This window comes from Phyllobates terribilis, unplaced genomic scaffold, assembly GCF_046119375.1.
Source record: "Phyllobates terribilis strain yellow unplaced genomic scaffold, ASM4611937v1 Scaffold_1__5_contigs__length_1240528914, whole genome shotgun sequence".
Lineage (NCBI taxonomy): Eukaryota > Metazoa > Chordata > Amphibia > Anura > Dendrobatidae > Phyllobates > Phyllobates terribilis.
The window spans coordinates 371,081,774-371,097,409 of record NW_027362761.1 but is presented as its reverse complement, the minus strand read 5'-3'; the positions used below and the strand labels follow the sequence as shown (position 1 = coordinate 371,097,409).

At 39.2% G+C, this 15,636-nt stretch overlaps 1 protein-coding gene across 2 annotated transcripts in view; it reads right to left on the bottom strand.

The window, feature by feature from the left end:
- Positions 1-992: 992 nt before the first annotated feature.
- Positions 993-15,636, bottom strand: part of WSCD2 (WSC domain containing 2) — a 627,547-nt gene continuing 612,903 nt past the window's right edge. For both annotated transcript variants that reach the window (XM_073676363.1, XM_073676364.1), the window contains exon 10: positions 993-4,689. In XM_073676363.1, coding sequence (XP_073532464.1) covers positions 4,337-4,689 — 353 coding nt within the window. In that variant the 3' untranslated portion in view covers positions 993-4,336. The remainder of the gene's footprint in view (positions 4,690-15,636) is intronic.

The following is a 15,636-nucleotide window of genomic DNA, read 5'->3' as shown; positions in this document are numbered from 1 at the left end:
ATCCGAGTTTCATCGGTGATTACTCAATGTGTAAGTAATCAGTGGTTTTCACTATGGATAAATAAATAAATTAAAGACAAAGCTTCTTCTATCCATTGCAATGTTATTCATGGATAGCACACAGAGTGACACCATCCGTGTGCTGTGTGTGACTTCCACGGACCTAGATATTGGTACTTTTCATCCATGATGTCGGTAAAAAACAGACATGTCTCCATAATATTTTCACGAGCACTCAGTCCACAAAAAAACACGGACATGTGAACAGCCCAATAGACTATGATGGGTATGTGTTCTAACAGGGAACAAGAAAGATAGAACACGTACATGAAATACAGATGTTAGAATGAGGCCTAATAATGTACTTATCCAAAGAAATTTTCATTTACCTCTTATGTATAGACTGCTTATTCCTTATATTGCATATAATTTTAAGGACTCTTCTTCTAGTTAGTTTATGGTGTATTTACCTTTGTTTAATAAATATTAATAGTAGCAACAATAAGTTAATAAAAAAATGCAAATAAAATCTTATTTGTGAACTTCAATGGTATTCAATTTTGCTGTGTTCTTTTGGGGTCTTGAAGGGGTTAAATAATAATAAAAAGATTATCCTCACTTGGTTTAGGACCATGCAGGGAGTTGTGGCAGAAGGACATATGAGGGGCAGGTCAAAGACAGGTGAGAATAATCTGTTATTATTTTTTAATCCATTCTCGGGTCTCCATGTATTATAATCTGGGGTCTGGAGAGACCTCAGAGCATAATAAACGAGTTTTCAGGACAAATTTGATTTGGACAAAATTGTATTTGATCCAAATTGAATCTTCTGATTGGTTTGTGCAAATCTGCTTACTTTTGGGAGATTCACTGGTCTCTACTATAAAGTTTTTTCATGTTCAGCTTTACTGTTGATTTTTGCAGTCATACTTAGCGAGTTCCTCAGATTCTCCACAGTTAATAGTTCTCCAGAGCCTTTCAGTTCTTTAATATGATAGTAAACATGGCGTAATCCAAAAGAAAAGTCGTAATCTTTCCAACAGCCTATGTCAATATATACGGACATTGAAAATTTTTAATAAAATGCATACAATTTTAAATATTTTCCTTCATGTACATTCTCAAAACAAAGGTAATTTCCAACACTGTAATATTATACAGATTTTTTTTAATAAAAACCACTCTAAAATAAAATATTCCATCACAAGCCTGGCTTGTTATAAGGAGATAACAATACTAACTTCCATGTAAAATTTCTAAAAAGAAGAGAAGCTGGTGTTTTGTAGAACTTCTCATTTGGAACGCTATAGCACAATTGGGTGTTTTCTTTCCCAACAGAGAAGTAAAAGTTTCAGAAGTTAATTGGATCTGGAGGGAGGACAGTGTGTAGTTGTAAGCTTAGGCAAGCCTAAGGCAGCAGAACTCGGTAGACAGCAGAAATATGTTTTCCTTCCAGCTTGTCTCAAACCCCTTTATCTCTTTAAACCTTTTCTTGAATATTATAGCTGTGTGGGCATTTTAATTTATATTCATTTTAGGGTTACTCAATAATTCTCATTGGCTTGGGATCGAGCTTATTTAAATGGAATTTTTGAGCAATGCAACACAGATATGAGCTCTGGCTTTCAAACTCTTTTATGTACAGAAATTAGGATAATAAACGAAGACACACAACTTACTTTGCAGTAAAGTGAAGTACTAGAAAAGAAAGAAGAAAAACATTTTTCTTTGTGAAACTTTGACTGTTATAGTCTTGTTGACCAATAACTCCTGCAGAGAGAAATAAAGTCCATATTGTCCTTCCCTCATCCAGACACTTTTAAATGATGTGCTCAAAAGAAGCTAAAGCTAAAGGAATATACTTAGGCTGGGTTCACATACATCCACAAAAATCAGACTCAGTTTTTTCAGCCTGATAAACACAACGGATCAGAACTGATGGTAAAACCGATGGAAAAATGCATCAGTTGCCATCAGGCTTTTTTACCATTTAGCCCAAGGCACTGGTTTGGGGCTGGATCGCAACGTTACGTGAAACATGATCAGACCACCACACCAGCATCAATCTGTTGCAAACTGATCAAGCCACTGTGCCTGCACCGGGTCTGATGCAAACTGTGGCACCCGACGGGTCAGAATTATCCTATTGTAAACAATGAGATTAGTTCCTCCTTCAATTTCCATCCAGGTTTTTTTAAATGCCGGATGGAAATAAAGAAGTGCTGGATATATGTGGACCCAGCCTTAATAAATTATCCTTATTTCAGGGCTAGGGTCAACAGAAAGTAATTGAAACCTGTATCACAGAACTACATAAAAGGATGGGTTTCCCACTGGCCATACCTAGAACTCTTAAAAAGTGACCTGGACACATCTGAGCTGCTATTTAGTGAATATCAGGGACAAATGTCTAATTAGTGAACAATTTCTAACTGAGTAACTACTATGGAAAAATAACTTTTCCCGATATCTTTTTTAAAGGTAATCTATCTATAATGTGTGTACTGTAAATTAACTGTAAAAATCAATAAACTGTGGCTTTAAATTGAGAATAACAATACACTTACCTTACTGAATCTACTTTATTCCCAACTGTAGGACGTTTGCATCTCCAGTCTTTGAGTACAAGCCCCACTAGAACATCTTCCCTATAAAGAGTGATTGGCTATCACACATCTTTGGTGTGTCATTGCTATGGATGTCACATCAGCACATAAGAGCAACAGGAATGGTACATGTATACTACAAAGTTTATTAGTTTGCAATTTTAAGCTTTAATTCATAATTTTTTTAAATCCTGCAGAACGCTTTAAGTCTTTCTAATGCCATTTATCTATATATAAAATGTGTAATTAGTAGTCAGTCGTGACATCATAGTAATCACTGCACGTTGCAAGTGACCTCACATAGAAAGCTATCGTTGTAAAAGCATTGTGCCACAAAACCAGTCTACCTGTTTCCCACTGGACTTTCCCACTACAATCTATTCTGGAAATTTCAGTTTGGTACTTAGAACACATTTATATCCTCTACTTATTTTTCATTTGCTATTTTTAGGGCAGGAATAACCATTTTAGTCTAACAAGAATAATAAAAAAAAATCTGTCAGCTTTTCTGACATATCTATTTTAGTAAATACTTGCATTACCTAGGGACATAACAATATTAGACCACTCATCTGTTATTCCTCCTGGAAATTTATTAATAATTTAACCACTAGTAGCTACAGCTTCATTTGTCTCCACACAGTATGACTGCCAGAAAACATACACCAATACTGATATTTCATGGGGAGTACAATTATTTTCTAGACAGACATGCCACAAGAGCTGACAGCTCCTCTCTAAAATAGCAGAATTAGGTGATGTATGTGCTTCATGTCTCCTTTTTCTTCGAGCATTATAGCAGAAAAAAGTAGCAGATGAAACTAATCATAGTACAGCGTGTATATTCTTATTAACCTTAAAGCTATAGAGTTTGCATTGTGTCATATTTGGGGAATATTTTATTTGCAATGCTATGTAAACCAGTGCTAAAAAGTATTTTTTTTCATCTCATATAGGGATGGTATATTTCTAGAATAGATCATCTCTTCATAATCAGTGCCCGTCTATCAACTTAGACACCCACTGATCCTGGAATGAAAGGGAACACAGAGCTGGAACTGCATCCCGTTTAATGTTTTTCCTATGCACAGCAGTGCTCCAGACCACCCGGCTGTGCAGGAAATGGCCCAATTCAAGCAGCAGGGTTCCATCACTTTCTTTTTTTATACCTAGCTCCAAAATCCCCAGACATATATAAAGCTTGTTAGGGATAATGATCAGGATTGTGCACGTATTGGTCATTCAGCAAGACCAAGGTGTGGATTTCCGCATCCTTACTCATGCATACAGTATGTGTAAAAATCTGTTGGGCATGGTCTGTGATTCATAGGCACTAATTAATCATAACATCGTATAGCTCAACTGTGCAGTCATTATTCTCTATGACAATGGAGTGCTCAAGCTACTTTTAATAATGGCAGAAATTGATGCTAGGAAAACTTCTTTGCAGAGTTTCTAGTTGTATGTTATGCAATTGCCAACTGTATTTATTAACATGTACTTAAATTCATGCAGAAGATCTGCACTGAGATAAAATAACTGAATATAGTCTAACCAGACATGTCTAACCTTCTTGCCAATATTTGAAGCACTGTTTGATGTTCATATTTCATGCACATAAGAAATATTAACAATATTTAGCAGCAAAAGTCTTCAAGCCACCCACTGGGTGGAAGTAGCCATCAGCTGGGAACCTTTATCCCAGAAATTTTCTTGATCGATCAGTGTCATCATCTTGGATAGTAGTCTTCTGGAACACCACTGAGATTTCTTAGTTTCAGAGCTGCATCTACTGTCCTAATGTAATTGCTAATCATTTTTCTCATGTCTGCAGTGTATGGGTCATACTCCAACTTTCTGAGGCCAGAGCGCTTGAAGTTTCCATCTTTTTGGCCTTCAACACACAGGAGTCTGTCCGCTAAGACTGGGAGTCCAAGAAGGTTAATCATTCTTTTGAGTTGAAAAAATAAATCTTCCTTAAGGTCTTCAAAATTTACAACCAGCACATTTTTTCCATACTTTAGCCAGTCTAGTGTATGTGTAGCCCACCAAGGTGCATAGTTACTTACAAATTCAGGCCACTCTGAAATAGAAAAAAAACATACTAGTTACTGCTAATAAAAATAATTTAGGTAAATATATAGTAAAGTTAAACATGCATAGTAATAAAATATTGCTGTACAAATTTAAATTAAATGCTCTTCAACACCTATATAACCAATGGGAAAATGTAATCTGGCCCTTATATTTAGTATTGAACCGCCTTGTAGTTGCAATAATTTCAACCAAAACTTATGATATACACAGTAAAACATGGAGCAAAGAAGAGGCAACTGCATCCAACCTGTTGTACAATGGCTAAATAAAGCTTTTTGTTAATGCAGAATAATAGCAAACAACATGCTTAAAAAAACTTCTGTGAGTCTAAATGTTGCATTTCTATTATACTTGGTTTTAATAAGCTTTTCTTGCAAATAAAACAGTAAATAATACATGAGAAGGTAAGAGCAGTGGCGTACCATTAATAGCTGTATATCACATGGCCGCTATGGGACCGTGAATCAAGGAGTCTCCCACCCAGCAACCCACTTTCAACTGGGTCTGCATTGTGTATGCAGATACAGTTGAAAACAATGATGAAACATCCCTGCTCAGTAATACTCCCGGTGCATCTGAACTCTGATATTTAAGCGAATTGGGCGCAATGATGTCAAGAACACACGTAGAAGACACCAGAGCAGCGGGAAAAGGTGAGTAGTTTTGTCTTTTTTATTTCACCAATGAGTATATGCATTGGAACATACTGTGAGGCATCATAAAGTGTGGGGAGCTTTGGTGGTCATCAAATGTTTGTGCGGGACTGTGGGGGAAATCTGAGGGAAAACAATGTACATGTGAGGGGGTGCGATTGGGATAATCATACTGTGTAGGCATGATCATACTGTGTGCTGGTCATTATACTGTATGGAAAGCTGTGGGGGGGGCATTATACTGTGATTACGGCTGTGAAGGGATGATCCTACTGTGCAAAAGGATGTGGGGGCCATTATACTGAGTGGAGAGATCATTCTCTGTGTATGGCTGCATGATGGTGATCATACTGTGTGAAGGACTATGCCATTATAATGTGCGGAGGGATGTGTGAGGGCAATTGTACTATGAAGTAGGCTGTGGGGGGTGATCATAATGTGTGGAGTGCTGTGTGGGCTATTATACTATGTTGCGACCATTAAACTGTGTGAAGAGCTGTGTAGGGGTCATTACACTGCATGGAGTAGTAAATAAGCAAAAAAGAAAAGAAGAAAAAGCAGCAGCACAAGCAATTTGAAAGAGGGGGTACAAGCCTCTAAGGACTTGATCCAACAGTCACAAATAGTCAACAAATATGGAGAGTGAGGTGGGATATTCAGTGAATTGAACCTTGGCATGGATAAGTACTGTAAATGGTTAATTTCACTGGATGTGCAGCCTCACTCTCCATAATGTGTGGAGGGTTGTGTGGTGGCGATCATATTATGTGGAGGGCAGCATAGTGGTGATCATACTGTGTGAGGTACTGAGTGGAATCCATTATATTGTGTGTAGGACATTGTAGGGGCCATTATACTGTGTTAACATTTGTGCGAGGGTGATCATACTATAGGAACTATAGGCCGGTGAGTCTGACTTCTATACCAGGAAAGATCTTTGAACAAATTATTAAACAACATGTATGTAAGTACATGGATAAGAATGAAGTGATTAACCAGAGTCAGCATGGGTTTGTAACTAACAAGTCATGTCAGACTAACTTAATTTCCTTCTATGACAGAATCACTGACTGGGTGGATCAGGGAAATGCTGTAGATATAGTATATCTTGACTTCAGCAAAGCATTTGACAAAGTATCTCACACCATCCTTATTGAAAAAATGACCAAGTATGCAATGGATCAGGCAACTGTTAGGTGGATTCATAACTGGCTTAGTGATCGGACTCAAAGGGTGGTTGTAAATGGCTTCACATCCAGCTGGATGAATGTCTCAAGTGGGGTACCACAGGGCTCCGTCCTGGGACCTCTATTGTTCAACATCTTTATCAATGATTTAGATGAAGGAATTGAGGGTAAACTGATTAAATTTGCTGATGACACAAAGCTAGGAGGGATAGCTAATACTAGAGAAGAGAGAGAGAGGATTCAAAAAGACCTAAATAAACTGGAGCAGTGGGCAGCAACCAACAGAATGGTTTTTAACAGGGAAAAATGCAAAGTACTACATCTGGGCAATAAAAATGAAAAAAGCATATACAGAATGGGAGGAATAGAGCTAAGCAACAGTACATGTGAAAAAGACTTAGGTATACTAATAGAACATAGACTGAACATGAGTCAACAGTGGGATGCAGCAGCAAAAAAGGCAAATACAATTCTGGGATGTATTAACAGAAGCATACAGTCTAGATCACGTGAAGTCATTATCTGTCTTTACTCCTCTTTGGTCAGACCTCATCTGGAATACTGTGTACAGTTTTGGGCACCACATTTTAAAAAAGACATAGACAAACTGGAGCAAGTTCAGAGAAGAGCGACCAGAATGGTGACTGGTCTGCAAACCATGTCCTATGAGGAACGGTTGCAGGATTTGGGAATGTTTAGCTTGCAAAAAAGAAGACTGAGAGGAGACTTAATAGCTGTCTACAAATATGTCAAGGGCTGTCACATTGTAGAAGGATCATCTTTATTCTCATTTGCACAAGGAAAGACTAGAAGCAATGGGATGAAACTAAATGGGAGGAGACACAGATTAGATATTAGAAAAAACTTTTTGACAGTTAGGGTGATTAATGAGTGGAACAGGCTGCCACGAGAGGTGGTGAGTTCCCCTTCAATGGAAGTCTTCAAACAGAGGCTGGACAGACATCTGTCTGAGATGATCTAGTGAATACTGCTTTGAGCAGGGGGTTGGACCAGATGACCCAGGAGGTCCCTTCCAACTCTACCATTCTATGATTCTATGTTGAGAGCTGTATGGTGGTGATTATACTATGTGCAGGGCTGTATGGGGGTGATCATACTGTGTGGAGGGCTGTGAGGGGGCCATTATGCTGCGTGGAGGGATATGTGGAGGCCAATATACTGTGACAAGGGCTGCTTGGTGGTGAGGGGTATGTGAGGGCCATTGTACTGTGAGGAGGGCTGTGGGGGGGGTGATAATACTGTGTGGAGGGCTGTGTGGGCCACTGTATTATGTGGGGGTCATTATACTGTGTGGAGGGCTGTAGAGGCCTCATACTGTGAAAGGGCCATCATACTATTTGATGTGCTGTGTGGAAGCCATAATACTGTTTGAAAGGCAGTGTGAGCCATTATACTGTGTAGGGGGCTGTGGGGGCCATCATACAGTGTTGGGGGACTGTTGGGGTCATAATACAATAATGGGGAACTGTGTGGGCAAACATACAGTGTTCGCAGACTGGGGGGGCCATCATACAGTGGTAAGAGACTGTGGGGCCTTCACACGATGTTGGTAGACTATAGGAACCATCATACGGTGTTAGGGGACTATGATGACATTATATGGCTTTGGGGGATTGTGGGGACCATCATACATTGTTGGGGAACTGTGGAGGCCATCATGCAGTGTTGGGGGCCATAATACTGTGTTGAAGAGCTGTGCAGGCCATAATACTGTGTTAAAGGACTGTGGGGGCCATCATAAGGCATTGGTGGACTGTGGTGGCAAAATATTGTATTAAGAAACGGTGGAGGCCATCATAATGTGTGTGGGGTGACTGTGGGGTCCATCATACTGTGCGTGTGTAGGAACTGAGCTATCATTATACTGTGCGTGTGGAGGGTACTGTCTAAGAATTCACTGTGGGGGTATCATACTGTATTTGGAGGGCATTTTTGTTGCCATTATACTTCATGGGGGCCAAATGGGGGTGCAATAGGGGCCAAATTAGTATGTAAGTTCCACAGTACATGTCCCTCTCCCGGTCTTTAAAAGTTGGGAGATATGCTCTTTTGTGACCATGCCTATGCATCATCCCCCCATCCAAAAGGGGGGATGATTTGAACTTTGTATTTAAAAATATGACAAAAATAAAAAAATAAAACTTTTTTTTTCACATTTTATAGTATTCATTTTTCCCCTCATGGGACTTGAAGCTGCAATCATTCGATCACATGTACTATACAAAGCATTGCAAAATCACAGTCTCCTATAAATGCCGGCTAAACACTGGCTTTCACAGGAGAATTGCCATTACAAGCACGGAGGTCTTCAGCAGACCCTCAGCTATCATGACAACCCACCAGCGCTCTGCGATCATGTCACGGGCATGCCGATGGACGCATGCAATGATTTGTCTTCCTGCTTCTGTCAGAGATTGACAGTGATATTTAACATGTTAACAGCCATGGTCGGAGCTGTTGCAAGCCTGCATCAAAGTCAAGGACCCAACATATGAAATAACTGTATGTCATATGTTAGGAAGGGTTTAAAAAAACTAGTAGCAGAAAAATTATAAAATGATAATCAAAAAAACTAGTACTCATCTAATAAATCCCTACCTTTCTAGCAATGCTACTTGTTCTGAGTAGCGCTCAGCACTGAACTTGTAGACTAATTTCCATGGAAAAATCCCTTTACAAGCCCAGTGCTGAACTCTCATCAGCGATGTAGCAGTCAGTCAGTCTGCGCTCCAGCCGGCACTGTGACATTCATAGTACTGTATATGCTGAGTGATTCTGATGTTCAATTAGGGATACGTGGTGTTTACTGCATGGAGTAAGCAGCACCACTCCCTATGGCTAGGGACATACTGACTAATCATTAGCAGTAATCAGGGGAATAAGCAGAGCAGTCCTCAGTTCCTTGCACCAGCAGGCAGCACCAGTTATAATTTGGAGATGCCACTTATTCCTGTCAGACGCACGCAGCATATACAGTTTTAGCTCTCTCACAGTGCTGACCAGGGTGCAGACTGACTGCTGTGCCAATGCTAAGCACTCAGCACTGGATTGGTAGAGAGATTTCCTCAGGGAATCCCTCCTCAAGCCCAACACTAAGAAGTCTTCATTAGCGCAGCAGTCAGTCAGTTTGCACCTTGACCTATACTGCATATGCTGAGCAATGCTGAGCCCTTGTTACACCGATCAGCGCTGGGCTGGTAGATGGATTCTCTCTATCAGTCCAGCACTGAGTGCTCATCAGTATTGCAGCAGTCAATGCATAAGGCTGGAATCACACAAGCGTATAGTAACGAATGCAATATGCTAATGACACTCGGCTCCAGATCTCGTGTGAGAGAATCGCAGCACAGGTGTGGAGGAGGTGGAGAAAATAATTTGACCTGTCTCAGCATATATATTGGTCTGAATAGGGATGACATCCGAGTGCAGTCCGATGTTTCACAAGGACCCATAGACTTGTATTCGTGCGTGGAAACCGAGTCATGCTGCCAAGCGCAACATGCTGCAATTGTTCTCTCATGCCAAATCGACATGAAAAAATGATCACAGATCTAAGCTGCCTCATAGTATAACACTGGTCTGAGTGCTATGTGATGTTTTATTGCATAGCACTCGGCTGTGGTATACGCTCGTGTGACCCCAGCCTTGGTCAGTCTATAGGCCCATGGAATAGAAGCGCTCCACATATACAGTATTAGCACAGTGCCACCCAGAGCGCAGAGGAAGCAAATCCCTCTACAAGCCCAGCACTGAGAAGTCAGTATGCGTCCTGATCGGCACGGTGATTGTACCTATTCTTTAAATGATGAGCAATGCTGACAATAATAATACTGCATAATAAATTATAGAGATATTAATATGCGGGTGACCATTGGATGTCAAAGTACAAAAATAAAAAAAAGGCTCCACTTGTTTCAGAGAAAGAAAAGTTATTTATTCCCAGCCAAAGCATGTAACATTTTGTCTCCAGCAATAAGCCCTTTATTGGTTAAAACTAAGGGGCTTCAGTATTGGCACTATTTCTGTGTACTGTGTGCGTATCTATCTATCATACTTTCGACTGTGTTAGCCATACGGTTTCATATAATGTACCATTTATATACACTCTCTGTGTTACTATAAATGTGAACTTTTATAAATGACCACTCTTATGTAAACTGGTTTACAGGTTACCAGAGAGTAAACTGATATGGGCAATACATGCTGTGCTTTACTCTGTAGTCTCAGGCCTGTAATCTGGGGGCGTGTCTCATTAGAGCACAGCATGCTGAGCTGCCAATCCTAAAATGGCTGCTCCATGAACTGTGATTCTCTCAACATAATTCTTCTATTCACAGATATTATTCTTTCAAAAATGGTTTATTTATACATGCAGTCTCCTTACTATGATATATGCTAATATGTGTGAAGGTGATAGGTCCTCTTTAAAGAAAGTGATTTGACACAGTAATTTGGTTCCCTAGAGTGTTTATTAAATTTACAGTGCATTTTCATTTTAAGCTATAAAGGACTCTTGATGCTCCCCTGCACTTTTGTCTGTAAAGTTTCTGGACTGTAATATTTACAATTAAAGGGAATCTGTCACAGGCATCGGCTAATGAGACTACTATCCCCATCAGCCAATGCCTGCTGTCACTGTAAACAGAGAGAGCAGGTGCCATTGATGGGAGAACTAGTCTCTCATCAGCCGGCACCTGTGCTCCAAGTAAAAAAAAAGGTTAAAATTAATAAATAAATATTCAAATAAAAATAAAAAACACAGTTATACTCACCTACGCCTAATTTCCGATGCCCTTGCTCCCTGTAAAAAATAAAAAAACACCATAATACTCACCTGATGCCTATGTCACCTGTAAAAAAGAAAAAATAATAAACTACCATAATCCTCAACTATCCGCCGTAATCCAGGTAATCCAGAGTGTCTCATGCTGCTCTCACTTGCAGAACAATCACATCCAGAGACGTGACTGTTCTACCCGGCAGCTGGTGTAATAGCTCCTGCAGTGTATGAGCTGTCATGAAAGAGGTCACAGGAGTTTATCAGCTGATGAGCTCTGGTGACCTCACTTACTGCACCGCCGCTGCATGAGAAAATTTTCACTCAGCGGTGGTGCTGTAGTTGAGATCACCGGAACTCATCAGCTGATGAACTCCTGTGACCTATCTCCCAGCAGCTCAGCACAATACATTGACACAGGAGCGATTGCACTCCTGTGTCAGTGTGTAGCCTGCTGTCCTGTAGAATAGTAACATCTGGTGATGTGTCTCTTCTACAAGTGAGATAGGCGTGGGACAGCATGGATTATTTCATCACGTCAGACAGGTGAGGTATATTGTTGTTTTTTATTTTTATTGTGTTACAGGTGACAATGGCTTTAAATGGATAGGGCGTTAGGTGAGTATAAGGTTGATTTTTTATTTTTTGTTTTTTTTTACAGGGGACAATGGCTTCAGAGGATTGGGCATTAGGTGAGTATAACTGTGTTTTTTTAAAATAAATATGTAAAAAATGGTGTGGACTTTTATTTAAAATAAAGGATTTTATTCTTGCCGTGTCTTTATTTAAAACTTTTACTATGGGGTTAGTAATGGAGGCATCTTAGAGATGCATTCCATTACTAAGGCTGACATAAATCCCAACCCTATTACCCCACTTGCCACCGCACCAGGGCAAGTGGGAAGAGCGAGGCTAAGTGCCAGATTTGGTGCATCTTATTGCTGCGCCATTTCTGGGGCAGCTGAGGCTGATGTTATTAGCCTCGGAGGGGGCTAGTATCCATGGACCCTTCCCTGGCTATTAATACCAGCCCACAGCTGTCTAATTAGCCTTTGCTGGTTAGATTTTATAGTGGAACCCTACGTCAATTTTTGTTTGGAGCACTCCTGTAATCTAGCCAGTAAACACTAATCAGAAAGCTGTGATCTGTTATTAATAGCCAGGGAACATTTGGGCCTAATGGCCCCTTCCTAGGCTATTAATATCAGCATGCAGCTGTCTGTTTAGCCTTTGATGGATAGAATTTATAGGGGGACCCTATATCAATTTTGATTACAGGGGAACCCAGAAAAAAATTGATGGGGGCTTTGGGCTTTCACAAAATGACAGCGGAGCCCATGAATCGCCGATCACCCCCTCCTACCAACCATGGACCCTCAGCATCAGCCCACTCCTGCCGCCACTGCCAGCTTTCTGCAGCAGCAACCCTGAGACCCCATCTGCTCCACTGCAGCCAGTAAGCTACATTCGGATTAAAAGACGCACCCTCATTTTCCCAAAAAATTTTTTGGGAAAAAGTGTCTTATAATTTTTTTCTAGATATAGGTTTATGGAAACTTAACTTTATGGAACGTGTATGGTTTGACTTTGTCAAATAAATTAAATCATACATAGTTTATGTGCTTTATACAAGACATGTTTATTACTCCATCATTGTTTTTGGTGAAGTAAAATACTAAGATAGTTTTTTTTCAATGTTGACATTTTCATAATGTCATATTATTGATACTAGTGCATTTTATAGTCAGCACTAGTAAATTATTTTCGAACCGAGCAGTTTTTCTACACAGGGAACACAACTTATAGTAAGTAACTCTATTGAGAGAATCTCATCAATGTGTTAGTTATCGAATGTCTACTCAATCAATATATTAATAATATATTAATGGTTGACCTTGGGTGATATGCTCCCTATGCTGTAATGTTTATTACCACATAAAGAGTGGTATTGCAAAGCAACATGGCTTAATAGTATATTGGAGACAAAAGTTTTCATGTGATTCTGCTGCTTTCTAAAAGATATTATTTATTGACACAACATGCTTATATACAGTAAATGCAGTATGAGTTACTGACAGAGACACTGCACTATTACAATTTAAATGAGCACTCTCATCAAAGTTTTGATCCTCTTAATATATTGCACATATATTATATGGCACTGTGTACTTACAATTGCTCATTTTGACCTTCTACCCAATTAATTCTTCTGTTTTCCATTAGGTCTATGACATTATGTGATTAAAAATGGAGTAGCTGAATCCTTCTAAGCACTATGTAGAAACAGGAAGCCAATTTTCCCTGCATGACTCATGAGTCACTGCAAAAGTCCCTGGCAGCTGGGTAAGGAGTTGAAAAGGGGGAAGATAAATGTAGGGATAAGAGTCTTCCTGTTTCTACATAGAGCAGAGAAAGGAAAAGAAATAGCTCGGTAGAAAGACAAAATGAGCAATTTTAAGAAAACAGCGTCATATACTGTAATCTGATGATTGCAATATATTAAGAGGATAAAAACTTTGATGGGTGCTCTTCTTTAAACTGCAAACTAATTGGCAGATAGAAGTTAAGTTAAATTCCCTCTGTTTTCAACCTGCCCTGCTGTATTTGACTTATAGATATCTTCCTATACACAAGAACAACAAAATTAGAGAGTAACTACATTTTTTATGCAATTACCTCCTGGGAATTGCAAAATTATGAATTTTTGCAAAATACTTCATTAATTTATTTTGCTTTCTTCTCTCCCAAACACTATGCTATAGTGGTGTTTCGATGCTCAGTTCATGCTCCTTCAGAAGCTGCTTTCATCTGAAAAAAACCCTCTTTAATGTATAGACAGGGTCTGTTTAAATATATGAGATAAGCACTTTTAATATAAAAAATTACATATTTTGAAAGAAAAAAAATCACAGTGAGATGTAACATTTTACCTATAAAAGTGTTTTGTTGAATCATAAGTATTTAACACCTTGACCACCCAGCCTGTTTTCACCCTCATCTCCAGGCCAAATTTTATAATTCTGACCAGTGTCACTTAATAAAGTAATAACTCTGGAATGCTTCAACGCATCATAGTGATTCTGAAACTGTTTTTACACGACATATTGTACTTTATGTTAGTGGTAAATTTAGGCTGATATTTTTTAAGTTTTATTTGTGAGAATATCGTAATTTTGGCAAAAATTTAGAAAATTTCTCAATTTTCAAACTTTTAATTTCTATGCCCTTAAACCAGATAGTTATTTCACACATGTCTAGTTTATATACGCATCACTTTTTAAACATCATTTTTGATTGATAGGAAGTTAGAAGAGCTAAAAGTTGATCAGCAATTTCTCAATTTTCCAACAAGATTTACAAAACCAATTTTGTGGGGCCTTTAGGACAGAAAACACCCCAATGTGACATCATTCTAAAAATTGCACACCACAAAGTCCTCAAAACCACATTTAAGAAGTTTATTAACCCTTCGGGTGTTTCACGGGAATTAAAGCAATGTGGAAGGAAAAAATACATTTTACTTTTTCCTTCAAAAATGTTGACTTAGACCCAAATTTTTCATTTTCACAAGAGTAACTGGAGAAAATAGATACTACAATCTGTTGTGCAATTTCTCCTGAGCACGTTCATACCCCATATTGGTGGAAAACTACTGTTTGGGCGCACGGCAGGACTCGGAAGGGAAGGAGTACAATTTGACTTTTAGAGCGCAAAATTGGCTGGAATAGATAGCAGACACCATGTCGCATTTGCAGAGCCCCTGATGTGCCTAAACAGTTGAAACTCCCCACAAGTGACCTAATTTTGGAACCTAGACCCTAAAGAAATGTATCTAGAGGTGTGGTGAGCATAATGAACCAACAGGTGCTTGACAAAATTTTATAATGTTGAGCCATAAAAATGAAAAATTGTTTTTACCCCAAATGTCTAATTTTTACTAGGGTAACAGGAGAAAATTTATAGTAAAATTTGCTGGGCATTTTCTTCTGAGTATGCGGATACCCCATGTGTGGTGGAAAACTACTGTTTGGGTGGACAGAAGGGCTTGGAACGAAAGAAGCACCATTTGACTTTTGGAGCACAAAATTGTCTGGAGTAGCCCGCGGACACCATGTCGCGTTTGCAGAGCCCCTGATGTGCCTAAACACTAGAAACCTCCCACAAGTGACCCCATTTTGGAAACTAAACCCCTCAGGGAACTTATCTAGGGGTGGTGTGAGCACCTTGAACCCACAAGTGCTTCAAATAAGTTTAGAATATTGAGTAGTGAAAATTAAAAGTACATTTTTCCCACA